The sequence below is a fragment of the Aplosporella prunicola genome, assembly GCF_010093885.1.
Source record: "Aplosporella prunicola CBS 121167 unplaced genomic scaffold K452scaffold_3, whole genome shotgun sequence".
NCBI classification, from domain to species: domain Eukaryota; kingdom Fungi; phylum Ascomycota; class Dothideomycetes; order Botryosphaeriales; family Aplosporellaceae; genus Aplosporella; species Aplosporella prunicola.
The window spans coordinates 232,757-255,755 of record NW_022983531.1 but is presented as its reverse complement, the minus strand read 5'-3'; the positions used below and the strand labels follow the sequence as shown (position 1 = coordinate 255,755).

General features: G+C 54.5%; 10 protein-coding genes, 2 non-coding genes and 1 pseudogene across 13 annotated transcripts; 5 read left to right on the top strand and 8 right to left on the bottom strand.

Annotated features, from left to right (window-relative positions):
- Positions 1 to 662: 662 nt before the first annotated feature.
- On the bottom strand, positions 663 to 836 carry K452DRAFT_283253 (uncharacterized protein; the record flags this gene model as incomplete). Its single annotated transcript, XM_033539746.1, has 1 exon — positions 663 to 836. The coding sequence occupies one exon, from the start codon at positions 834 to 836 to the stop codon at positions 663 to 665; it is 174 nt and encodes a 57-aa protein (XP_033401672.1).
- Positions 837 to 1,995: 1,159 nt separating this feature from the next.
- On the top strand, positions 1,996 to 2,420 carry K452DRAFT_103975 (uncharacterized protein). The gene has a single exon (XM_033534943.1). It carries the CDS (start codon positions 2,139 to 2,141, stop codon positions 2,349 to 2,351), a length of 213 nt encoding a protein of 70 aa, XP_033401671.1. The 5' UTR covers positions 1,996 to 2,138; the 3' UTR covers positions 2,352 to 2,420.
- Positions 2,421 to 2,928, bottom strand: K452DRAFT_103974 (uncharacterized protein). Its single transcript, XM_033534942.1, has one exon. The coding sequence runs from the start codon at positions 2,820 to 2,822 to the stop codon at positions 2,490 to 2,492; it is 333 nt and encodes a 110-aa protein (XP_033401670.1). The 5' UTR covers positions 2,823 to 2,928; the 3' UTR covers positions 2,421 to 2,489.
- A 107-nt stretch (positions 2,929 to 3,035) lies between these two features.
- K452DRAFT_263395 (uncharacterized protein) lies at positions 3,036 to 7,184 on the bottom strand (the record flags this gene model as incomplete). Its single annotated transcript, XM_033538644.1, has 1 exon — positions 3,036 to 7,184. The coding sequence occupies one exon, from the start codon at positions 7,182 to 7,184 to the stop codon at positions 3,036 to 3,038; it is 4,149 nt and encodes a 1,382-aa protein (XP_033401669.1).
- A 2,916-nt stretch (positions 7,185 to 10,100) lies between these two features.
- Positions 10,101 to 10,914, bottom strand: K452DRAFT_340473 (uncharacterized protein). The gene has a single exon (XM_033545343.1). The coding sequence runs from the start codon at positions 10,708 to 10,710 to the stop codon at positions 10,120 to 10,122; it is 591 nt and encodes a 196-aa protein (XP_033401668.1). The 5' UTR covers positions 10,711 to 10,914; the 3' UTR covers positions 10,101 to 10,119.
- A 199-nt stretch (positions 10,915 to 11,113) lies between these two features.
- Positions 11,114 to 11,896, top strand: K452DRAFT_202440 (lytic polysaccharide monooxygenase; the record flags this gene model as incomplete). The annotated part of the gene is made up of 1 exon (XM_033536055.1): positions 11,114 to 11,896. A coding segment is annotated over one exon (783 nt), but the record flags the coding sequence as incomplete, so codon positions are not given.
- A 2,094-nt stretch (positions 11,897 to 13,990) lies between these two features.
- On the bottom strand, positions 13,991 to 14,448 carry K452DRAFT_103950 (annotated as a pseudogene; the record flags this gene model as incomplete). Its single annotated transcript has 1 exon — positions 13,991 to 14,448. A coding segment is annotated over one exon (368 nt), but the record flags the coding sequence as incomplete, so codon positions are not given.
- Positions 14,449 to 16,003: 1,555 nt separating this feature from the next.
- On the top strand, positions 16,004 to 19,055 carry K452DRAFT_304957 (uncharacterized protein; the record flags this gene model as incomplete). The annotated part of the gene is made up of 4 exons (XM_033542855.1): positions 16,004 to 16,426; positions 16,533 to 16,763; positions 16,819 to 18,946; positions 19,009 to 19,055. The coding sequence occupies 4 exons, from the start codon at positions 16,004 to 16,006 to the stop codon at positions 19,053 to 19,055; spliced, it is 2,829 nt and encodes a 942-aa protein (XP_033401666.1).
- A 92-nt stretch (positions 19,056 to 19,147) lies between these two features.
- Positions 19,148 to 19,678, bottom strand: K452DRAFT_103909 (uncharacterized protein). Its single transcript, XM_033534941.1, has one exon. The coding sequence runs from the start codon at positions 19,564 to 19,566 to the stop codon at positions 19,240 to 19,242; it is 327 nt and encodes a 108-aa protein (XP_033401665.1). The 5' UTR covers positions 19,567 to 19,678; the 3' UTR covers positions 19,148 to 19,239.
- A 673-nt stretch (positions 19,679 to 20,351) lies between these two features.
- Positions 20,352 to 20,914, top strand: K452DRAFT_283249 (uncharacterized protein). The gene has a single exon (XM_033539745.1). It carries the CDS (start codon positions 20,620 to 20,622, stop codon positions 20,833 to 20,835), a length of 216 nt encoding a protein of 71 aa, XP_033401664.1. The 5' UTR covers positions 20,352 to 20,619; the 3' UTR covers positions 20,836 to 20,914.
- K452DRAFT_t14 lies at positions 20,504 to 20,586 on the bottom strand. The gene has a single exon. It is a non-coding gene; the product is annotated as a tRNA-Trp (tRNA).
- A 581-nt stretch (positions 20,915 to 21,495) lies between the features above and the next one.
- Positions 21,496 to 21,578, bottom strand: K452DRAFT_t13. Its single transcript has one exon. It is a non-coding gene; the product is annotated as a tRNA-Trp (tRNA).
- A 316-nt stretch (positions 21,579 to 21,894) lies between these two features.
- K452DRAFT_219383 (uncharacterized protein) lies at positions 21,895 to 22,968 on the top strand (the record flags this gene model as incomplete). The annotated part of the gene is made up of 4 exons (XM_033536410.1): positions 21,895 to 21,957; positions 22,014 to 22,137; positions 22,204 to 22,360; positions 22,422 to 22,968. The coding sequence occupies 4 exons, from the start codon at positions 21,895 to 21,897 to the stop codon at positions 22,966 to 22,968; spliced, it is 891 nt and encodes a 296-aa protein (XP_033401663.1).
- Between the last annotated feature and the right edge of the window lie 31 nt (positions 22,969 to 22,999).

Here is a 22,999-nt window from a genome sequence, read left to right as displayed (position 1 = left end):
CGACGACAGCAACATGCGTTCCTGCGCGCCTCGCACCCTCAGGTAAATTGAAAGATAAGAAAGCTTGTCCGCGTCGAAACTTCCATCCAACGCTGTTCATTCCTCGACTGATAAGCACTCTCTCGACGTCGTGCGCGTCGCCGCTTCCGGGCATGGCCATTTCCCGACCCCTCGTTTGCGAGCCGCACCTCGACCCCGCAGGGAACGAGCATCGAGCAGCAGCATGACGACGTCCGATCCTTCTCCGCAACCAGCGGCGCAGCTCCGAACCGTCTCCACCACCGCAGCGCGAAACGTGGCCAACAGAAGAGGTCGTCGTCCTCATGCGCGTCGTCCTCTTCCTTCGCCCAAGAAACCGGACGAAAATCGGACAGGGTCCCTTCGCTCTGACGCATGGCCTCTTCCTCGTTTCGCTCTCTCGCGCATGACCCACTCGCCTCGTCGGCCGCGTGATACACTGGCGCTAGAGAGATGGGCTACGCGTGGCAGTGCTGGCTGTCTGGGTGCGGTGTCGTGCCGCCACGTCTCTTAGAGGCCGTCGTCTGTCGAGAGCAGATGTCGGCATCGGCCCGACTGCCAGATTCCTTTCGATCTGTCGCCGTGTGGAGCAAGCAGCGTCTGCAGCCAGCGGAATCCGACCACATGATAAAAAAGAAACATATTTACTGACAATGCAGCGTAAGAAAGCATGGTAAGTGGTACTTTGGCTCGTGGTTTTCCTTCTCTCGTCTCCGTCTGCCATTCCTGCGGTTTCTAGCACGTCGGCCCACGCTGCACCACGACACCACACCACACCACGCGCATATAAACCCAATGACCACCTCTACCAAGCACATACGACCATAGGTCATAGAATGCAAGGCATCCCGTCCGCTCTGCCAAATTTAAGCTATGAACCGGCTGATTAGTAGTTAGGTGGGTGACCACTAGCGAATCCCAGCTGTTGTATGTTTTTATTTATTATTTTTATTTATTTTTGGCATCCACGAAGAGCACATACATACCTAAATTATCTCCTGCCGCAGGGCCCATATTTTTTTGCGCAAAAAAGCAAACATTCATGCACCATGCATGCCATCCCAAACCCCTCCCCTCCCCTTGCCGTGCTCGCCCTCGAAATCCAATGCCAATCCCCAATCCCCCTCCTCCGCAAACACTGGGGCAACTCGGCAAAAAAACCAGAAAGCGCGCCAGCGAGCCGCACCGCGTCGCACCAGCCCCTAGTCACGCGTAGTCTACCGCTGCCACACTGCACGCACACACACACTGCACACACACACGCAACACGCACACGCTCCCACATCCCCGCACCAGAAAGGAGCCGCGCTGCAGCAGGAGGAAGAGGCGGCGGCGAACTCCTTTCCTACAGCGCTCTAGTGCGCACTGCCACCGTGCTCTAAGTATGTACCTGCTACGTAAGTGTGTACATACAAACGCTACGCCCATGACGCCTCGCTGCAAGAAGTGGTCTTGCAGTCTTGGTGCCATGCAGCTTGCAGCGGGTTACGAAGTGTAAGAGAGACAGAGTCAGCGAGTGCGTGGCCGCGTTTCGCTCGCGTCCGAGCTCCGTGCGTAGGTGCTGGTGCGCGGACGCGGCCGATCTCCCGCACGATCGGCGGTGCGCGGACCCCGCGCGCGAGTTGCGAGGGCAGAACAGGGCAGGGGGCCTCTGCGTCGAGCGAGCAGTTGGCAGTAACTACCTAACACAGTACAGATATAGCTACATAAACTAGCCGCGATGGCGACAAGCGACTGAAAACGCTGCCGCCTGTTGGATTGCGTGCCCTGAGACTGAGTGGGGGTTCGTTGCTCGTTGTTCGTTCGTTCAGACACAGACATGCAGCGTCGAGCGGGCGAGGAGGGGAAGACGACGACGGGAGGAAGAACACGGGACGGGGCAGACGATGCGGAGGCGTGGCGGGGCGAGCATTGGTGCTATAGGTACCTATGGATACAGGGGATTTGATATAGGTGGGGCGCGGTTTCGCTTGTAGAGGCTGGCGGGAGGGGAGAGGGAGGCTAGAGGCTAGATCGGAGCGGAGAGCCGCGTGTGTGGTGTGCGCGGCGGGGGGAAGGTCGGGTGGTGGGTGCTTGCAGGGTGGGTTGTGGGTTGCTGTGGGGGCGGACTGGACTGCTCCATGCTTGTCGAGTCGAGTCGAGAACGCGAACGCTTGATCCCCGCGCTGCTGCTGGTGCTGGCAGTGGCGGTCGCGGACGCCGGTGCTGATGTCAATTTTCAATGCCTTGGTGCCTACCAGGTAGCTACTCCTAGCTTAGGGAAGGAGGAGGAGGCTGTATGTTGCTGTCTTGTTCGGCGCCTGCGCTGTCTCTCTACCTACCTATGCACCTAGGAGTACACTATCTCCCCGCCATCCCACTAACCCCCCCATCTGCTCATCACTCCACGCCCCTCCCTCCCTCCATCCATCCCTAACCCCTCACCTCTCCCCGCGCCGCACCGCGCAGCGCACCGGTGATCTCCTCGGCTGCTACGCAGGCCAGATCGCGCAGCGCCGCGTCCGATGCCCGCGTTTGGCCGTCGTCCTCCGTCCGCCCGGCCGGCTGCGAAGCCGATCACGCGATTCCGGCCCCCATGTGCTGAAGTCGGTTGCGACGGCTTGCCCGGGGTACGGGACGAGCCGGGTTGGGCGTGTGTGCTGCTGCTTCTGCTGCTGCTTCTGCTGTCGTTGCGTTTTTGTTTTTGTGATTTTTCTTGTCATGGGGGAGAGAGTTGTGCTTTGTGTGCGTGTGAATTCAGTATAGGGACAGTAAGATGGGAAGCTGTGTGGTTTGGTGATGGGCAGTGATGGCGCCTGCAGCATTGTGCTGCTTGGCTTCGTGCGTGATGCCCTGCCCTGCTTCTGCTCTCTGGTAGATGGAGGCAGTAGAGCACTTCGCCATCGTGATTCAACGCACTCGGCGCTACCTCCAGGACCACTGTTGCCCCGTCCTATCTACCCTCTTTCTCTGTATATACCACACTATTCTCATCCAACCATAACTTACGCCCCACTGAACGACAACAACCAAACCCCTCACCGCGGACGCTGAGCGGCAGACAACGAAAAAGCAGGAGAGTCCGGCCGCGCCATCGACTCCGTGGGCGACAACTGCGCGATCGAATGCAGCTCCAAAGAGCCCTGCATCGGGGATACAGGCGGCGAGGGCGAGGCCGAAAGAGAGCGTGTTTGACGTATCGGGGAATACGAACGCGCCCACGAGGGGCTAGGGCTGGGGGCTCCGTTACCATTGCTGCTACTGCTGCTGCTGCTGCTCTCGTCCCCGTTGCCATTGCCGTGTAGCGAGGACGCCAGGACAGTGTGTCCTTCACTGCTTGCGAGAACGGGTTTTCCGGTGCCAAGATGTAGAGGGTCTTCATCCTCGTACGGAGCGTGGTTCCAGTCCTGCTGCACCATCTCCTTCCCGACATCGATGCCCCACCGCCAACCGCGCTGCTGGGCGGACTCTTGGCCTTGCTCGTCTGCGGCAGCGTTCTGCACCCGCCACCAGCCGAGGCCGGCGCGCTCGCTCCTCCAGATATTCGAGTCTGCCACGCGTGTGGCGTGCTCCTCGCGTAGCCGCTGCACCATGGAGCTGTTAGCCAGGAACGAGATCCGCGCCGCGATGCTGTCTGGGTCCTTTGGCAGGATGGAGCGGCTGGGGAAGCGGAAGCAGATCCAAAGGATGCAGCAGAGGACGGCAGCAAGGAGTGCTTCCAGCACCACGGTCGTGTGCAGGTCCTGCTGGACGTATTCGCGGCGTTTGAGGATTGTTCCGTTTACATAATCTAAGGATCCCCAGCGCTTGATAGTAAGGCCCAAGAGAGGCCGCAACTCCGTGAGCATTTGCGTCGAGTATGCTGTGTACATGGCTTCTGCTGCAGTGGCTAGCTGGTCGGGGTCTAGGAGACTGCTAATGTTTTTGTTGGTGTATTCGGCGTATACAGCCAGGAGCTGGAAAAAGTTTAAACTGCTTCCGGGGGATGGCCATAATGAGTTGCTATGGAGCCCAGGTGTTTGTTGAGTAGTTATGGCTTTCCCATAGTTGAATATATCCGGAATCGAGGTTTGAGATCTGAAATCGAGCTCCAACGGGGTTTCGTCGAGGGTATATTGGTATCCATATTTAATGGAAGCATGGTTGAATTGTGACGGTCTCCATGAGTACACGGATGATCCGTTGATTTCGGAGTTGGTAACTTGGGTGAAGGTTGCGTTGACATCAACCTGGGTTAGGTTCCTGTGGCATGCCACTGCCCTCAAACTTGGCGAGGATACGTTGAGTGTTCTGGGGTCGACTGCTCCACTAGTCTCATTGCACTCCTGTGGAAATTCTGAGATCATCAGCCCTTTTACGTTCGAAAAGTCGCTTAAAAATACGTAAAGGTCGGTGTCGTTGACGAATATTTCTCCTTCATATGCGAATGGAGTCATTTTACCACGGAGTGTGGGAATATACCAGTTCATATCCCACGAGAAATCCAGAGTCTGGTTGCAATGGTTATTCGAGCAGCGGAATGCGAATGTGTAACTGTCTTCGTAATAGGTGCCAAAGCAGGCTAGGGCATCAAAGTCGGAAGGAGCCACGCTTGTGCATTTGACATCCGCGGCTATCGCAGGAGCTATGAGATCGATTTCGTCGCCAGGTTTCGTATCCCTAGCCGCATCAGAGTTCACAAGCTTATGGATATCGCCAAAAACGAGGTTTTCGAGAATACCCGGTCGCTGTGCAAGACCTAATGAGGGTGTGTTGATCCATTCTGTGAACTGTGCCGCCCGTTCTTGGAGGCTATCCAGATCGGTGGCCCTGTATATGTCGCTCCAGTCATTCAAAAGGCCTTTGTCTAAGTTTATTCTGATATCTGCTGACGTGGTGTCATACGCTGTTGTATAAAGCCCAGCTGCCACAATTTTAATGACCGGTAAGCAGATAAGCGCCAAGGATGAAACCGCGACTGCGGGGCCAGCTTTGCTGGTGATAGCCTTGAATGGGACCCACAAGGCTGGAATATCTCTGAAATTGAACAGAAGTGGCTGTCGCTTGGACCCTCTTCGGAGACTCATGTATGGTGTTGCCGACCTGACAGCGCCATCCAATCCCGAGGAAGTCCAACCAAGGAAGACCAATATCAAGGTAACAATGTAAGAGACTACTGTCAACGAAGTGACATCGTTCCTACATATTCCGTGGTTCTTACTTGACAAGCCTTGCAGAACAGCCAATACTGCCATGGCTATGAAAAAAGCGATGATAATTCCAGCTTTAGCAGGGGCTCGGAGAGCAATTGGATACCAACCAGCATGGTCCTGTGGTGAAGATGCGTCTTCTAAACCAGATTCCGTTTTCGAGCAAACAGCTTGTGAGGCTGGCAGTGGCGCAGTGCTCAGTCCAATTACAGGAACGTGGTCAACTCGCTCTGTTTCGAGTTTGCATCGTGTTATAGCTAACCGTTTCTGCATGGATTTATTATCCGATACAGAAAGGGGTATGAATTCCCGTTCTAAAGGGGCACCCGAAGCAGCCAGTGTAAGCGCCGTTGCAGCAATAGGCCCGGGGTCTTCTTTAAGAATTGTCCGTGGCCTGAGGAGAGTGGCCTGAAGGATACTTGAAATGCCAATTATGGCAAGAAATGCCTGGAGGATGCGGAGTGAAACATGTTGTACTTTGATCCGAGGCTGGATTGTGGTGACCGATCCTTTTAGAGGCTGGGTTTCGTTGACTCTGGTAAATGCGCTTATAACTTGCGCCATTGTTCGGCTTGCAAGCCATTCCACTTCAGTCTGGAAAACAGTTGAGTTTCGCAAGTACCCTTTCATCATTTCGTCAACTATGCCGTTCGCCAACACTGTGAAGAATGAATCATCGTTATAGTTGAGTAATCTACCCAATTCCGTTTTAATAGTGTCCATGGTAATGGGTGGGTTTGCTGTCCAGGGGTCCACGTCGAGTACTGCTGCTTGGAAACGTGCTGAGGTAGGATTGTTGAGGTAAACCCAGATAGCTTCCATAGGAGTTTGGATGTCAAAATCTTCTGCACTTGACAGATCAGTCATGTAATTTACGACTTTTCCCGAGATTTCATTCGCTTGGACCACGGCGTTTTGAATGGTGAATTTAGGGGAACAAATCAGTCCAGCCATCGAGATATTGTTTCCTGATATTGTACTCTCTGGAAACACGGGTGGCTCATGTGTAACGCCGTCTATGGTATCTGTGTCGTATGCAATTGTTGCAAGGAGTCGAAGGTCTCCATGGTCTTTGGAACAAGCGGTCAGATTAAGCCAAGCTTTCGAATCATGCCAAAAATCCGTAACGTTTTGGACCACTGGGAGTGAGCAACCTGACTTATCCACACTCCCTGGATTTGCTCGAAACTCAAAATCGTCCCAACCAGAATTCTTTCTTTTCGAGGAGTATTGCAATTGATGACATTCCCAGGTGGTGGCCAAAGATGAAACCTTAGCCTCGATGATTTTATTTCCAGTTGAAGAGCCGGGTCCACGATTGAAAGATTCAAAGGCGTAATTATCGCTGGTCCAGGGTGAATACTGCTCTCCGGTAAGTTTCTCTACAGCCACCGCAGCATACGGCCGGCTGTAATGACCCAGCTGAACAAATGGCAATGGTAACGTCCCATTTGTGTCGAGAAGGGTGCCGTTGAACTCGAAGCGAGATGATTTCTCCAGATCTGCTTTTTCTGACACCGTGGCTGAGAGGTCTGTGTAAGTCAGAGAGTTGGCTGCGGTGACCAGGACGCCGGAAAGGAACCCGACAACAAGCCCCATGAATATAGCCCAGTGCCTTCTTTTTGCCGATGTAAAGACCGATATAAGTTCGAGGTTACCGATGTAGTTCAGCAGTATGGAGTCCGAGGCAGTTGCCCACTTTTCGCTCATCCTCGACCAAGGCACTATTTTCTTAAGATCTCCGACCAGATATTTCCATAGGAAACCTATTGAAACGGCCAAAATTGTTGGTATGTATCTTATAAGTCGAACCAGGTTTAAATTTTGGGTAGAGATTCCTTGGTTCTCCTCAATTTTTTGATCGACGGCCTCAAGAGCCGCAATAAAAATAAAACATAAAAAGGTGAAAGGGATCGCGCGAGTCTTCCTCAATGCCTCCGGAACCCACTCGGCATGAGAACGAGATATCGAAAGTCGGTCATGGTGCGGAGACGGCATTTGCTCGCTGGTGAACTGTAAACTTTCTTCTTCTCCTGAGATGGCATCAGCATTGAACTGAAATACTTGTATTGGCATAACCAAACCTACACTGAAAGCTCATCTAGTAGGTATGAAGTGTATGAAGGCACAATGTCTGGGTGAACGGTAAGCGGTGCGGGTACTTGTAGCTGAATTTCTTCAGCCTCGTCGGTCAAGTAGTACTATTCTAGGCGCAGGCAACAGTGCTGCAGCATACAGTATGTAAATCGCTACCTGTTTTGAGCACAGGCAACAGCACTACAACAAACACTCGTAGTCAACGGTTAGCGTAAATATGCATCCGTAACATGGGGGATACTTTGTTTTTAGAAGGCTCTCTGATTGGTGAAGGTATCGGAGAATGCATTCATCCAGTAGGAACAAGGTGATATCAAAGTGATTACAGAGCCCTTGGTGGTTGTAAAGCGTACCTATGCACCCTCGAGGGTGCATGGAAGTGCGTAGACTGACGTGAGAACTCTGCCTTGCAGCAGTCAGCAAAAGTCCACACGAGGGTGCACCGCCATTATTCTCCGGAACAGCTACCGAAAGAAATGTTCCGTTCCTTGTCCTGCTCTTCAAAGTAAACAGGGATAACGCAGGGGGGTCCACAAGAATACCACCTTGACCGCCTCTTCTTCCTTTCTATCACCACGCTGTGTCCCGATACCTACTCAATAGACTCGCCATTTCTGGTGATGGTTTGTTGTTTTACCTCATGGTTTTACTCTCAAATCTGTAAAGTTGTAAGAGAAAAGTTGATATATTCACTCACGCCATTCGGAGAAAGTAACCGGTAGTTATCTGACAGTTAGTAAAAGAGCAACAGTAAAAGCAACTGGACATTTCTTTTGTCAGCTGTCTCCAGAAAGTGCTCTCATGACTTCAAAGCGTAGATAGCAAGCATAAGCTGACGAAGAAATGCACGGCCTCACACCCACACCACGTGATCACCAAAAACGGAAACTCACCACCCTGAACCCTACCCAACTCCACCTTTTCCTCGCAGCCAAGAGGCGCAGAAGCCGGCTTTGCGCATTCCGTTTTAGTCTCCGAATCGAACATGTGACACGCCGTTTCAGGCACAAAACAACTCTCACCCGGTCGCTGGCTGTTGTTTCAGCGACCAATGCAAAGCACCAAGTGCTACAGCTCCGGCTTCAAGCTCGAACATGGTGTGATCTGTCCGCAGACCTTCCGTCTCTATTCCCGGACCATTCGCAGGGACGAAACGTTTTCGAAGCTCGCTGCCAGTCCCAGTTCTCACGCCATGGCTCTCACGCTATCCGCAAGACCTCTCCCTTTGCTTCACCGCAGCACTATTGTTGTCGGAACAGAAGTTTAACGTCGAAGGTCAGGAAACCGTTGCAGCATTACTGCTCTGGTTGCCAGTGGTCCAGAACGTGGATGCTTCTCCTTGCCCGTTGAGGGCGGTTTATCCGAGACGAAGCAAAGACCAAAGGTTGGGTCCTTTCGACACAAATCTGCCGACAATCTGCTCCTACCTTCCACGCAACTCGGACACCATGAGGTCGAAGACCGTAATCTTATACTCCGATCGTTTGATAAGCCTGCACATAGTGCCTGGTCTCAAAATCAACGACATACCAGCTGTAGGCACGTCGGAGTGGAACGAGGCCGTTGTGGAGTAAGCCCAGGCACGGACTCCGAGTTCCGCTCCGAGTTCCGCCTACACCCTGCTTATGGGAAACCTAGTAATTCTTCGACGGGCCGGTCCTCTTCTCCATTTTGTCTCGGCTGCTGCAATGGCCCTTTGCTTATTAAGTTTTGGTTGAGATATAGACTCTTCTATTTCTCCGATAGTCTTCCAGGTATATTTGGCCTCGGAATTGCAGCCGCCAGATACGAAAGAGTGGTGCTCTTGGCAATAGTTGGTTCATTCGGCCTACACGAACTCGTATCGTGGGGGCTGGTTCATGGCAATTCGACTTAACCATGCTTTGAGAGGCTATGGGTACTTGTTGTCACCAAAGCTGCCGCACATGGTGACCGGAAACATTCTTTGCTGATGCATGTAGTGTGGGAGAAGTGGGAATATGAATGGAAAACCGCTCGATTGTCATCGGCCAGTAACCAAGCGTAAAATTGTGGCAAAGCAAGCCAACGAAACGAAGGAATGAAACATCTTTGGTAGCGACAGCGTCTGCTGTTGCTTCCAGTGGTTGATGCGTGAGGTGAAGTTCTTTCATTCGCAGTTTCCACTTGCGAGGAATCCAGATGTCAAACTGTTCGAAGAGAAGAACTGGAACCTACTACTGTACAACTCCTAGCCATCGGTGCAAGTTCGGCAACGTGGACTGCTCAGGAGGTCATCAGCTCGACCAGCAATCCTGTCCTTTCGTTGTCTTTCTTTCGGACTCTACGTAGTAGTCTCCAACAAGTTGCCTTCGGATCTCGGCTCTCTCCGGCCGTATCCACTGTTCCATCCTTTCCACGGATAGAAATACAATGGGGGCCAGGGCGGCACGGCGGAGCAGTCGATAGGCTTCTGGAATCTCCTTAGCAACAAGTGCAGACTGCAGACGGACATTGCAGTGCAAAATGCCGCAGGGCGGAACAAGACAAACTCGCAGAGGCACAGCTGAAAGTCCGTAGACGCCGAGGCGCTTCCCCACATGGCTTAATGAGAGCCTAAGCGAAGGTAAGCCAACTCACCCCTCACGGTAACGGCATAAGCCGTAGTTACGTGCCGTAGCAACGGCAAATGACCGCTGTGGCGTAGGCCACGGACGGCGGGCCTCATGCAGCGAGGGCGGATGGATCACGGCGCCAAACGGCAGGATCTATATTGGAGCGTCGCTATGATAGCGACGATGCCGCATACGGCCTGACCGACGGCAGCAGGAAGCGAGTGGACAAATCGGAGGCTGGCCAGGGCGTCAGGGGGGCGCAGCTAAGCCTTGAGCATGGACAGGGGCCGATCCGGACGATTGGTGGGTTTTCTTTCTAGGCTCCAGGCTGGCGGCTCCAAGGCTCGTCGCCGCAGGGCAAGTTGGTGAAAGCTTGTCGCGCGGTTCGGCATGCTGAGATTAACTGCAGAGGCCACACGTGGGAGCACGCACAGCGAGAGAGGCCGATGCCGAAGATCCGGACCTGGCAGTTCGGGCTCGGCCGTAGGGGGAGTGAAACAGATACGGCCATATGAGCTTTGGATATAGTGCTTCGGCGGGGAGGTAGGTGTTCGCGACGTTTCAGCAGGAAGGAGGCTAGGCGAGTTCGGGTGTTGGCGGCAGGGGTTAAGCGAGCCTGCCTCATTTGGGGCCGATTGGGGCTGCGGCTCCATTCTGCTCATGCCCCACCCGAGTCCACTGTCCACCTTCGCCATCGACGGGCGGATCACAACGATAATCACCACCAGGGGCGAAAGAGCTTGGCATGCCGATGACGGGTCGCCTGTCAAAACGCCTAGAGCCTCGACACGCTCCCTCCCTTTCATCTCGTCAATGCACGCCATTGTGTTCTGGGCGGCCATGCCTGCGCACATCACCGATAACTTGTCCCTCAAGCGGTCAACCTCCGAGACCGCCGTAGCCCTGCCCCATCCCGCTCACCAGAGCTGCCCCGAGCCATCCATGAATCCATTCCTCTGCGCTTGCATGCTCATTTCCGCCACGCCCAAGCGCCGGGCGATATGGCGCCTCGAAGCCTATACTGCCTGCTGAGAGTTGAGTATATAGCCGCCCGCTTTCCTTATCCATTTTCTTCTTCACCAAGACACACTTTCTCTTGCAATCCAGTCCATTCTTTCCGGTCTCCGACCCCCCACATTCATTCCTACAGATCAATTCTTCACTGCGTGAAGCTGGGATCTTATCTGCTTTGACAGCATCAACTCTTCCATTCAGCCAAAAACCAACCCTTCAAGTCTTTTCCGACAAGCAAACAAAATGCCTTCCATGATGAAGTCCGCTGCTCTCTTCGGCGCTTTCGCCGCCTCCGCCATGGCCCACGGTACCGTCTCCGGTATCGTTGCCGACGGCACCTACAGCCAGGGCTACAACCCCTCCATGCAGTACCAGAGCCCTGCTCCCAAGGTCGTCGGCTGGTCCATCCCCCAGGACCAGGACAACGGCTTCGTCGCTCCTGACGCTTACGCCGATGCCGACATCATCTGCCACAAGGGCGCCACCAACGGCCAGGCCGTTGCCGACGTCAAGGCCGGCGGCACCGTCGACTTCCAGTGGACCACCTGGCCCGAGTCCCACCACGGCCCCGTCATCACCTACATGGCCAACTGCGGTGGTGACTGCACCACTGCCGACAAGAAGACCCTCAAGTGGAACAAGATTGACGCCAAGGGTCTGATTGACGGCTCCAGCGCCCCCGGCACCTGGGCCACCGACAACATGATTTCCAACAACAACACCTGGACCACCACCATCCCCGACAGCATTGCCGCGGGCCAGTACGTCCTCCGTCACGAGATCATCGCCCTCCACAGCGCTGGCCAGGAGAACGGCGCCCAGAACTACCCCCAGTGCGTCAACGTCAAGGTCACTGGCTCCGGCACTGAGGACCTCAGCAGCACCGGTACCCTCGGTACCGCGCTGTACAAGGCCGACGACGCCGGCATCAAGATCAGCATCTACTCTTCGCTGTCCGACTACGAGATCCCCGGCCCCGCCATGTGGACTGGTGCCTCTTCCGGATCCTCCACCGCCGCCACCACCAAGGCCGCCGTCGCTGCCTCCTCCACCCAGGCCGCCACCAGCACCGCCGTCGTCGCCGCTGAGGCCACCACCGCCGCCGCCACCACCGCTGTCGCCTCCGCCTCCGCCGTCTCCAGCATCGTCGCTGCCCTCCCCTCGTCGGTCCTGAACCAGGCCGTCACCGCCGTCCCCACCGCCACCTCCGTCGTCACCCCCTCCAAGGAGCTGCCCGCCAACTTCACCGTCAAGGACCTCCTCCAGTGGTTCACCTACACCATGGAGAGCCTGCTTGCCTCTGACCGCAAGCACGCCCGTGACCTGTCCTCCAACTAAGCGGCTGGCTAATGGGTGCGAGAGGAGAGGCTAGGTTTTCGCCCTAGACAAGACTTTTCTCCCTGCAAACGAATGATAAGTTTTCTCGGCTGTTATGAAAAAAAACAAAAAAGAGTCGCGATTGCTCGTCTTCTTTTCTTCTTCTGCTTCTTTATTCTTGTATTAAAGGATTTGCAACTTTTTGTGTGTTCTAGCTAGTTCGTGGTCAGGCAATTGTACTACACTGTTGTCTTCATTTTGCTGCTCCCCTCTTTGGACTGTGATGATGGTGATGATTTTGCTCTTGCTCGTGCTTGCGCTGCTGCGATGAGATGAGATGGGATGGGATGAGCGGTGCCAGGGGAGCGATGACGACATAGGCTGCTTCCCTGCTCTACTATGTAGCCTCTCTGCGCGTGGTGGGGCTTCTAGCCCTCGCCCTCGCCCCTCCTGTCTGCTGGGGCATAAAGCGCGCAACGGGAGTGGGGGACTACCAGGTGGCGAAATTTAACGGCCCGTGCGCCGCGGCCTTTGTCTGGTAGTAAGACATTCATCTGCCTTGTCTTGTCGGAGTGGGGTAGGTACGTAGTGTACTATAAGCGATCGCTGCTGCTGTAAAGTCTAAACAAGATGTCTTGCTTTGCATGAGGGGCCCGCTTTTTGCTTTTGGTGGGCTTGCTTGCTTGCTTATGTGCGTGGGTTGTTGTCTGTATGTTGTTTGTATGTATGTTGTGTGTATGTGCTTGCAGGTTTTTCGCTGTGCGGTGGTATGGGTGTGGGCTTGCTGGGGTGGTGGGGGAGGGGTGTTGACGTCGTCTGGATGCGTGCGCGTTTCGCGTGTTTGAGCTATCTACCTAGATACCTACCTATTTAGGTAGGTGGGTGGGTGAGGTGCATACGTACTCCTACGCCTACGTTCGGAGACTTCGTTTCGTCGTTTCGCCGTCGCACTCACGCTCCGTCAGGGCTATGGTGCTGGCTGTGCTGTCTTCTCAGCTCTTTGCTCAGCACTTCCATGCCATTTCCACTTAGTTTAGGAACGCGCTGGCTGACCTCGTCTGCAGGTTCTTACTGGCTTTAAATGTGCCTACGGCTTCATGTTAATACGGCTTCATATTAGTATTCGCCTCTCCTTCCGCTGAAGACACGTGGATGCGCTACTAGCGCCCCTGAGGGGGAAGAAAGCTTTGTGTGTTTTTTATCTTCTCCCTACCATGGGAGGGTATGTTGCCAATAGGACACATAAGCGGAGGGCTATAAGGGGGAACACGGCAAATACTCACTAACCCACCTACGTACCTGCGGACGAGGCGGGACCGAGCCGGCCCGGACTGGCCCAGACACGTACGTCTTGACGACATAACACGCAGCCTTACCTAGGTAGGTCTTCAACGTCAATTACCTACCTACCAACGGCTCAGCGTCGAGGTTCCTCTGGCCCGCAGTCGCAACCACGAGCCCACAGCATGGACGGCACAGTATTTCCAGATGCGAGCAGGCGTCAGCTTGTGCACATGGAAGAGCTGGAGATACCAGAAAGACTCCTACGCGAGCTCAACGACAGTAACAACGACAACGACAAAGGCTCGAGCTCTCGGCCTCGCTGCGTGAGACGAGCGTCTACGTCTATGGTATACACGAGTGTATTTATACACGCACCTATAACGCCAAGCCTAGGTAACCACATGTTGGACCAGTTGCGGCAATTTGCGCGTCGAGAGTGGTACTGCCGCCCCCATTCGAGGGCTGTAATGATGTTACTGTGCTACCAGAGTTGGCGCTGAGAGACCTATGCGGCTTGGCGGCGGGACGAAAGGAGCACGGAGGGGAAGAGGCTGAAAAAGAGACGGAAAAGGAGATGGAGGCTAGCTTTGCCTCGTCGGCCAAGGCCATCTATCTCTGAAGCCGGCGAATATGCGTACCGGCGACCACGACGCGATGCCGCGCCGAAGATTGGAAGTGTCGTCTGTACACGAAGCATGCAGCACGGCTGGAACGATCTATTCCGCGCAAAAGAAATCTCGCACCGACGACGCTCGCCAGCCAACGACTCCTCGCTCGTCGACGCAGGGAAATGGCGCAGAACGACGTGTCAAGACCCGCGTGCATGGCTCTTGGGCGAGACAGAGAGCACCATCCGCAGCCAGCTCCTTTAGCCGCGGCGACGACGACGACGACGACGACGACGACAGCCGAACCGACGGACAGACGGACGAGCGGTAAGAGGCCGAAAGCAAACTCATGCGACGTCGCAGGTCCGACGGATGAGAAAAACAAGTAGGTAACGCATTACCTGATTGTAAACAAGGCCTCTCCGCCTGCCACCTCGATCTCTTGGCGGTCGGACAGCCTACTCCTGCCAAGCGTCCGCCCTCGGCCAAGACTTGGAGAAGCCGCCGCGGTGTCGCACAGAAAGCAGGTCCGACGGCGTCCCTTGCCTTAGTGAGTGCTCAGCAGTAGCTTGGCGGGCCTGAAGTTTCCGCTGCGAGCGGGGCTTGGCAAAGGGGCCCCTGGCTTTGCGCGACGGAGGGGTGGATGCGTCGTAGATGAGTGCCAAGAGGAGGGGGGCTTGCGTTGTACCGTGGATGGGGGAGGAAGGAGACAGATATGCCAAGCCCTTTGCGGCAGCCAAGGCGGGAAATTGGGAATTGAAATATAGCGCTCGCTGGCGGTCGTGCATCGAACAGCGAACAGCGAACAGCGATTGTCTCTGTCGACGAGGCAGGCAGACAGATCTACGCAATTGGCGGTGCATCGCCGACGCTGCGTGCTCGGAAGTCCCCGCAAGCCGCGCTCGTCACTGCCCGTTGGGCGCACGTTGAAGGCGTGCGATTGGATTGACGCTATCGGGTCGAGCGAGGGATTGCGCGGTGATCCATGCTTCTCTAGCGTCACTGCTGCCGGGCAAGGGCGCTTTAGCTTTGCCTCGGACTCGACAGCGACGACGTCGACTACGACTACGATGGTGATGATGATGATGATGACGAGAAGAAAGTGTGACTATTCTCGCATCATGAGACTACCTAGAAACACGCGCACAAGCTGGGAGAACAAGGATAGACATGGAAGAGGCGGGCGGTCGAGGGCCGAGCTTGGGGATATGCAGCGATCCCCCGCATCAGGCTCTAGCGCTACGCGGGATCTGGAAAAAAGCCCACAATTCCCGCGCGTTAGTTACCGTTTGTTACCCGCACCCTAGCGCAACATCATGAGACCTTTGAAGAGTGAAGAGGGCCGGAAGCCGGAGTTGGGCTGCAGTGCAGGCGTGATCTCGCATGGCAGCTGCCGTGGTTTCCCAGGAATGCCGTCTGGCGCAGGAACGGAGAATGCGCTGCCCACGAGCTTCGTGAGCAAGCGAGACAGGAAAAGCCTAAAGCGCATGCAGTGTATTATGAATGATACGCCGTTCCGGGGGTGGGTTGAAGATGAGGGGAGGCGAGATAGAGCAGCCCCAATTCGCTAGCGCAATGCCACGGTGCCGTTTAAAAGGAAGCTGCTCTCCCCGCCCGTGTGCTGCTGCTGCTGTTGCTGCTGCAGAGCGATCGGTCATCGTCGTCGGTTCCCTCTCCACTCTTCGCCGATCGTTCTCCTCTTCCCCGCCCGCGCGCCAAAGGTGAGAGAAGCTGTGTGTTTGTGGTTGCACACGGGTCGTGCTCCCGACGACCACGGGCCTCCTCTATTTTCCGCCCAGCCTTTTTGCTTTTGGTTGTTCATAAACTCACCTCTTTGCCCGCCTCCTGCAGCTCTCACTTCCCTCGCTAGCTTTTACCACCTATCGCCTTTGCCTTTGCCGCCCATCTTAGCAGCTGCACAGCAATGGCCGACACCGCCACGGGTGACAGCAGCGATGCTTCACCTCACAACCACCATGGCACCAATGTGCCCTCCGGCCACTATGACGAGAAGAGGCAATACGAGTCCGAAAAGGCCCAAGACATTCCTCGCGCAAAACCCGGCGACGACGAGGATGAGGAAGACGAGGACATGGACGCTCTGATTGCCGAGCTCGAGTCGCAAGACGCCAACATTGACCCTGAAGACGAGGATGTGCAGCAACCCGGCGGCGCGCGTCCGGTCGCTGAAGAGCTCCTGCAAACTAGCACTGTTACCGGCCTTACCACCGAAGAAGTCACCTCTCGCCGCAAGAAGTTTGGTCTCAACCAGATGAAGGAAGAGAAAGAAAACATGGTGCTCAAGTTCTTGGGTTACTTCATTGGTCCTATCCAGTTCGTCATGGAGGTGCGTAAACAAAGATTTTGCATTGCTTGGCGCTTCAATGCGCTCAAATACCATCGGCTAGACTTTTGGTTTTGTTGATGTCTCACTGACCGTTTGTTTACTCTAGGCGGCTGCCGTTCTCGCTGCTGGTCTTCAAGATTGGGTCGATTTTGGTGTCATTTGCGCCCTTCTCTTGCTTAACGCTACGGTCGGCTTTGTCCAAGAATTCCAGGCTGGATCCATCGTCGAGGAACTCAAGAAAACTCTTGCGCTCAAAGCTACAGTTCTCCGCAATGGCACTCTCACTGAGATTGAAGCGCCTGAGGTCGTTCCCGGTGATATTCTTCAAATCGAGGAGGTAAGATTCGGTTTTCTGTCGTTCGTACGCGCATTTCTGATGACGCTTTCTGTAGGGCACAATTATCCCAGCCGACGGTCGTGTTGTCACCGACGATGCCTTCCTTCAGGTTGACCAGTCCGCCATCACCGGAGAGTCTCTTGCTGTCGACAAGCACAAAGGCGACACGTGTTTTGCCTCGTCTGCTATTAAGCGTGGAGAAGCTTTTATGGTCGTGACTGCTACTGGTGACAGCACTTTCGTTGGTCGTGCCGCCTCTTTGGTTGCTTCTGCCTCCGCTGGTAGTGGTCACTTCACCGAAGTCCTCAACGGTATAGGGACGGTCCTTTTGATTCTGGTCATTCTCACCCTGCTTGTCGTCTGGGTCTCTTCCTTCTATCGCTCCAATCCCATTGTCAAGATCCTGGAGTTTACTCTCGCCATCACGATCATTGGTGTGCCTGTCGGTCTTCCGGCAGTCGTCACCACAACAATGGCTGTGGGTGCTGCGTATCTCGCCAAGAAGCAGGCTATCGTCCAGAAACTTTCCGCCATTGAGTCTCTTGCTGGTGTCGAAATTCTTTGTTCCGACAAGACCGGTACCTTGACTAAGAACAAGCTCTCCCTTGCAGAGCCCTACTGCGTTGCCGGCGTTGAGCCTGAAGATCTCATGCTCACCGCCTGCCTCGCTGCCTCTCGCAAGAAGAAGGGTATCGATGCCATTGACAAGGCTTTCCTCAAGTCGCTGAAGTTCTATCCTCGGGCAAAGTCTGTTCTTTCCAGGTACAAGGTCCTTGATTTCCACCCGTTCGACCCCGTCTCGAAGAAGGTGCAAGCCGTCGTCGAGTCCCCTCAAGGAGAACGCATAGTCTGTGTAAAGGGCGCGCCTCTCTTTGTCTTGAGGACTGTGGAAGATGACCATCCCATTCCCGAGGCTATCGACGAGGCATACAAGAACAAGGTCGCAGAATTCGCCACTCGTGGTTTCCGTTCTCTGGGTGTTGCACGCAAGCGTGGAGACAGCTCCTGGGAGATTCTGGGCATTATGCCTTGCTCCGACCCCCCTCGTCATGACACGGCCCGCACCATTAACGAGGCCAAGACTCTCGGCCTTTCTATCAAGATGCTGACTGGTGACGCCGTGGGTATCGCCCGTGAGACGTCACGTCAGCTCGGTCTTGGTACAAACGTCTACAACGCCGAGCGTCTTGGTCTCGGTGGCGGCGGAGAAATGCCTGGCTCTGAAGTTTACGATTTCGTCGAGGCTGCTGATGGGTTCGCCGAGGTCTTCCCCCAGCACAAGTACAATGTCGTCGAGATTCTTCAGCAACGTGGTTATCTCGTGGCCATGACTGGTGATGGTGTTAACGATGCTCCGTCTCTCAAGAAGGCTGACACGGGTATTGCTGTCGAGGGAGCTTCCGATGCTGCTCGCTCCGCTGCCGATATCGTCTTCCTTGCTCCTGGTTTGTCGGCCATCATCGACGCGCTGAAGACCTCTCGCCAGATTTTCCACCGTATGTATGCCTACGTTGTTTACCGTATCGCGTTGTCTCTTCACTTGGAGATCTTCTTGGGTCTTTGGATCGCCATCCTGAACACTTCGCTCAACCTGGAGTTGGTCGTCTTCATTGCCATCTTTGCCGACATCGCTACCCTAGCCATTGCATACGACAATGCACCCTTCTCGAAGACTCCAGTCAAGTGGAACTTGCCCAAGCTCTGGGGCATGTCTGTCCTCCTCGGCGTCGTTTTGGCCATTGGTACCTGGATTACCCTCACGACGATGTTCCCATACCAAGACAGCTCCAACCGTCATCCTGGCCAAGGCGTTAGTGGTGGTATTGTCCAGAACTTTGGTGTCCGTGATGAAGTTCTCTTCCTGCAGATTTCGCTCTCTGAGAATTGGTTGATCTTCATCACGCGTGCCAACGGTCCTTTCTGGAGCTCTATTCCGTCTTGGCAGCTCACCGGTGCCATCTTAGTTGTCGACATCATCGCCACCTTTTTCTGTCTGTTCGGCTGGTTCATTGGCGGGCAGACGTCGATCGTGGCAGTTGTCCGTGTCTGGATCTTCTCGTTTGGCGTCTTCTGCGTCATGGGTGGCCTCTACTACCTGCTCCAGGACAGCGTCGGATTCGACAACCTCATGCACGGCAAGTCGCCGAAGAAGAAGGAGAAGCAGAGGTCGCTCGAAGACTTTGGTAAGTCACTCGCATTCCTATCTTTCCCCACCCTGAAATCGGTCACTAACGCACCTTTGCAGTCGTTTCCCTCCAGCGCGTCTCCACGCAACACGAGAAGAGCGCTTAAGCAGCTCTTCTCTGCCTCGACCAGCAATGTCGCTAGGTCCTCTTAACTACGATACCACTACCATCCGATTGCATCTACCGCTCCGCGCCGACAAGCCCGGCCGCGGGCAAGCAAGGTTGGTATTTTTCTCTTTTTTTCAGGCGGAACGTATTTCACCTTCTCTTGTGATTCTTTCTTTCTTTCTCTAACCACCGAGTCGAAGAAGAAGTAAGAGGAGAGGGAAGATAGGGGAGAAATGGGGAGGGGGGCGCGAGATCAGGCCATACCATACCATGTGGATACGAAAGGGGGAAAAAAGAACGCAACAATGCGGGTGTAATAACAAGCTCGAAGAGCGAGCTGGCGAGAGGAGCCGTCTAGGTCCCTGAGTATCCCCCAACACACACCACACACAAACACACACACACAGAGAGAACACACACTCATCTTCACTACGATCCTTTGTCTTTGAAGTAGCGTTAGCCGTCCACAGCACAGCACAGCACAATCCCAATCCCAATCCCAATCCCATCCGCCACCATCACCACCACCAATACTACCATCACCACCTTCACCAGCTGTTACGTAGGCTTGGCTAGTCTGGCAGACTCTCTAATATGATAAGTCCTCCCCGATTTGGCGGCTGTGCTTCTTTGCGTTGCTCTGCGTTGCTCTGCGTTGCTCTGCGTTGGTTCTCGCCAGTCCTGCGCTTTTGGTCCATTTTCTCGTGCACGCGTGCGCGTGTGTGGGCTGCTTCACCCATTCACCCATTGACTGACATACCTTATCTGGTAGGGTAAGGGAGGGAGGGAGGCGGGGGAGGTGAGTGCGGATGTAGGTAGGTAGGTAGGTACTCGCTGGTCGCGCTGTGGGCCTTCTACGCTTGGGTACTTGCCTGGACGCGCGTCGCGCTGCTTGCGAGTGGTGTGCATGGGGGATGGCTGACTGCTGTGCTGTGCTGCTGTGCTGTCTTGTGCGCTCTTGCTCTTGCTCTTACTCTTGTTCTTACTCTTGTTCTTACGTGCGTGTGTGTGTGTGTTTGTGGGTGGTGGTCAGCTGCTTGCCGATGGCGGGCAGGGGTTGCTAGGTTATATTGCGGGGTTTGGGGTGTGTGTGGCTGGCTGGGTGTGAGTGCTGTGCGTGGTGGCGAGAGGGTTGCGGGATGTGGGATGTGGTGCGAGAGGGAAGAGTCATTGAGAGGGCGACACGGGCGAGTGCAAGGTTGTCGGAGAGAAGGACCGAGCGAGCGCGCATCTCGCGCGTTTCACTTCCTCCATTCCGTTGCCGATGGAGTTGCAACGGGCTGGCAGGCCAGACAAAAAACACGACAGCTGTTATGCCACGCAACGCAGACAACGCCAATGCCCCCACCTATCCATCCCTTCCCCCAAGTTTCTAGGTAGATTATTTGATAGCAAACGCCGTACCCACGACGCAATGGCGAGCCCGACAAAAAACGCAAAAATAAATGAGGATGGAGCGATTTGAACGCTCAGCCTTCAGGACATTCCAAGTTCTGGAATCTGACGCGCTACCGTTGCGCCACACCCCCAATTGTTGATGCTAAAACTGTTGTATAAACCTTATGTCCTCTGTGCATTGGTGGCTGCTTTTGTATGGTGTTGCGTTGCTGGGGGTTGGAGGGCGGGTTGTTCGTTGGGTTGGTTTGGGCGCCGCTTGGGCGTCGTGCGGTGCGGGGTTTTTTGTTGTTGCCTCGGCCGAGCGTGGCTGGGATGGCGCGATTGCGGGGCGAGTTGTTCGACCTGGACTTGGGGGTGGGCGTGATTCGGCCTACCTATGAGCGTTAAGCTGCCCTAGCTACTGTACGTGCATGTGCATCTATGCGGAGCTTCTGGTAGAGTGGGAGATCTGTAATCCTGTGTGTTGGATGGGTGATTTGTGCATGGATTTGGTCGCGTTCGTTGCTCTCATTGCTTGCCTGGTTCTTTGCTGCCGTTATCGTCTCGTTTAGCCAAGTACATTTTAGCTGTATCCTTGTTGACTATATACCAGGTCAATGGATTGGATTTTCTGGTAAAGGCAAACGTAAACGTATAAACAGATAAAAATGCCAGTATGTGGTGCTGAAGCTTGTTGATTGAGCCATAGCTATCAGCTTTCGGCGTGTTGTTATAGAGGCGGGACGAGCCTGCAGGAAGCGCATTTCAGCCGTATAAACCTTCTCGAGGCAGTGATGAAGTGTGTTTATCTTATGTGTAACTAGCATATATTTGGATCCTTGCTACTCTACGCGTATGAAGCTTTCCATTGCTGTTGTGAAGTTGCTCCCCAGCCGGGCCTTCTGCCTTCTGCACTTGACTGATGAGCCATTGGCGTTCTCGACGCGCTCAGTCCGAGCTCTCAACAGCCCCGACGCGAGCTTGGCCCGTGAACTGGGCCCATTCAAAGAACTGATTGAGGTGGTTAAAGGAGGCAAAAATTTGCGCAAAAAACAAAAGAATGAGGATGGGGCGATTTGAACGCCCAGCCTTCAGGAAACTCCAATATCTGGAATCTGACGCGCTACCATTGCGCCACACCCCCATTTCTGTGGTTAATTTTCGCAATTGGTGCATATAAATTATAGGCTGATTTGCACCTTTCCAATCGACGACGTCATCTGCACAACAACTTGCGCGCCCTGGAAGTCGTGTACCCCTCATCAGAGACTACGTCTTAGCCTACGGATAACTGTGCCGTGGAGCCTAGATCTATTCGCAGTGTTCAGGTTTTCATGAAGGTCGTCCTTACCTCTTCATTCGCAGCGACATTGAGAGCTCACAGCATCCGTACTTCGTCCTACTCCTACTGTCGTGGATTGATCACCCCCCTTGTTAGAAGCAAAAACACCTACTCCACAATGGCCAACATTCACACCCCCATCCCATCGCTCAAGCTGAACGATGGCACCTCGATCCCCATGGTATGCTTGTTTACTCTAAGACGAAGGCTCCTGGAAGATGCTGATGGCACTCGCAGCTCGGATATGGGAGCGGCACCGCATGGTACAAGACCGGAGATGAGAGCAAGGTGGACGAAGAGCTGGTGAAGAGCATAAAGAAGGCAATCGAGCTAGGATACCATCACCTTGATGGAGCTGAAGGTAAGTGAGATTTTTGAGTTGCTGGTTGGTGACTAAGATGCTAAACGATTGGTTGGTGGATCGCAGTCTACAGGACTGAGCCGGAGCTGGGTATGGCGATCAAGCAAAGTGGCGTAGAACGCGAGAAGTTGTACGTTACGACCAAGGTCAACAACAACATCGCCGATATCAAGGGCGCTATCCAGACCAGCTTGCGCAAGCTGCAGCTCGACTATGTGGACCTGTACGTTCCCTTGTCCTCATTCTGAGAACACGCAACAGTTGCTCACATCGTGTTCCACTAGCTACTTGATCCACTCTCCATTCTTCGCCAAGTCTGACGAGGACTTGCAAGCCAAATGGGCAGAGATGGAAGAAGTGCAAGCCCTTGGGCTCGCCAAGACCATCGGCGTGTCCAACTACCTGCCACAGCATCTTGAGGCGACGCTGAGGACGGCCAAGGTCAAGCCCGCCGTCAACCAGATCGAATTCCACCCGTACTTGCAGCACCCGCAGTTGCTTGAGTACCACAAGAAGAACGGCATCGCAACGGTCGCATATTCGCCTCTGGCTGCTATCGTCAAGGCGAGCCCTGGCCCGGTTGATGACTACATGGCCGCTCTGGCGAAGAAGTATGCCGTTTCCGAAGGCGAGATCAGCTTGCGCTGGTGCATTGACCAGGACATCGTGGCCCTGACGACGAGTGGAAAGGAACAGCGTCTATCGGATTACCTCCGGTGCGCGACGTTCAAGTTGTCGCCTAAGGAGATCCAAGAGGTTAAGGCGCTGGGCGAGAAGAAGCACTACCGTGGATTCTGGGCCAAACACTTTGCCGAGGATGATAGATCGTAGATTGAAGATGACTCCGTAGAACTAAAGGAGT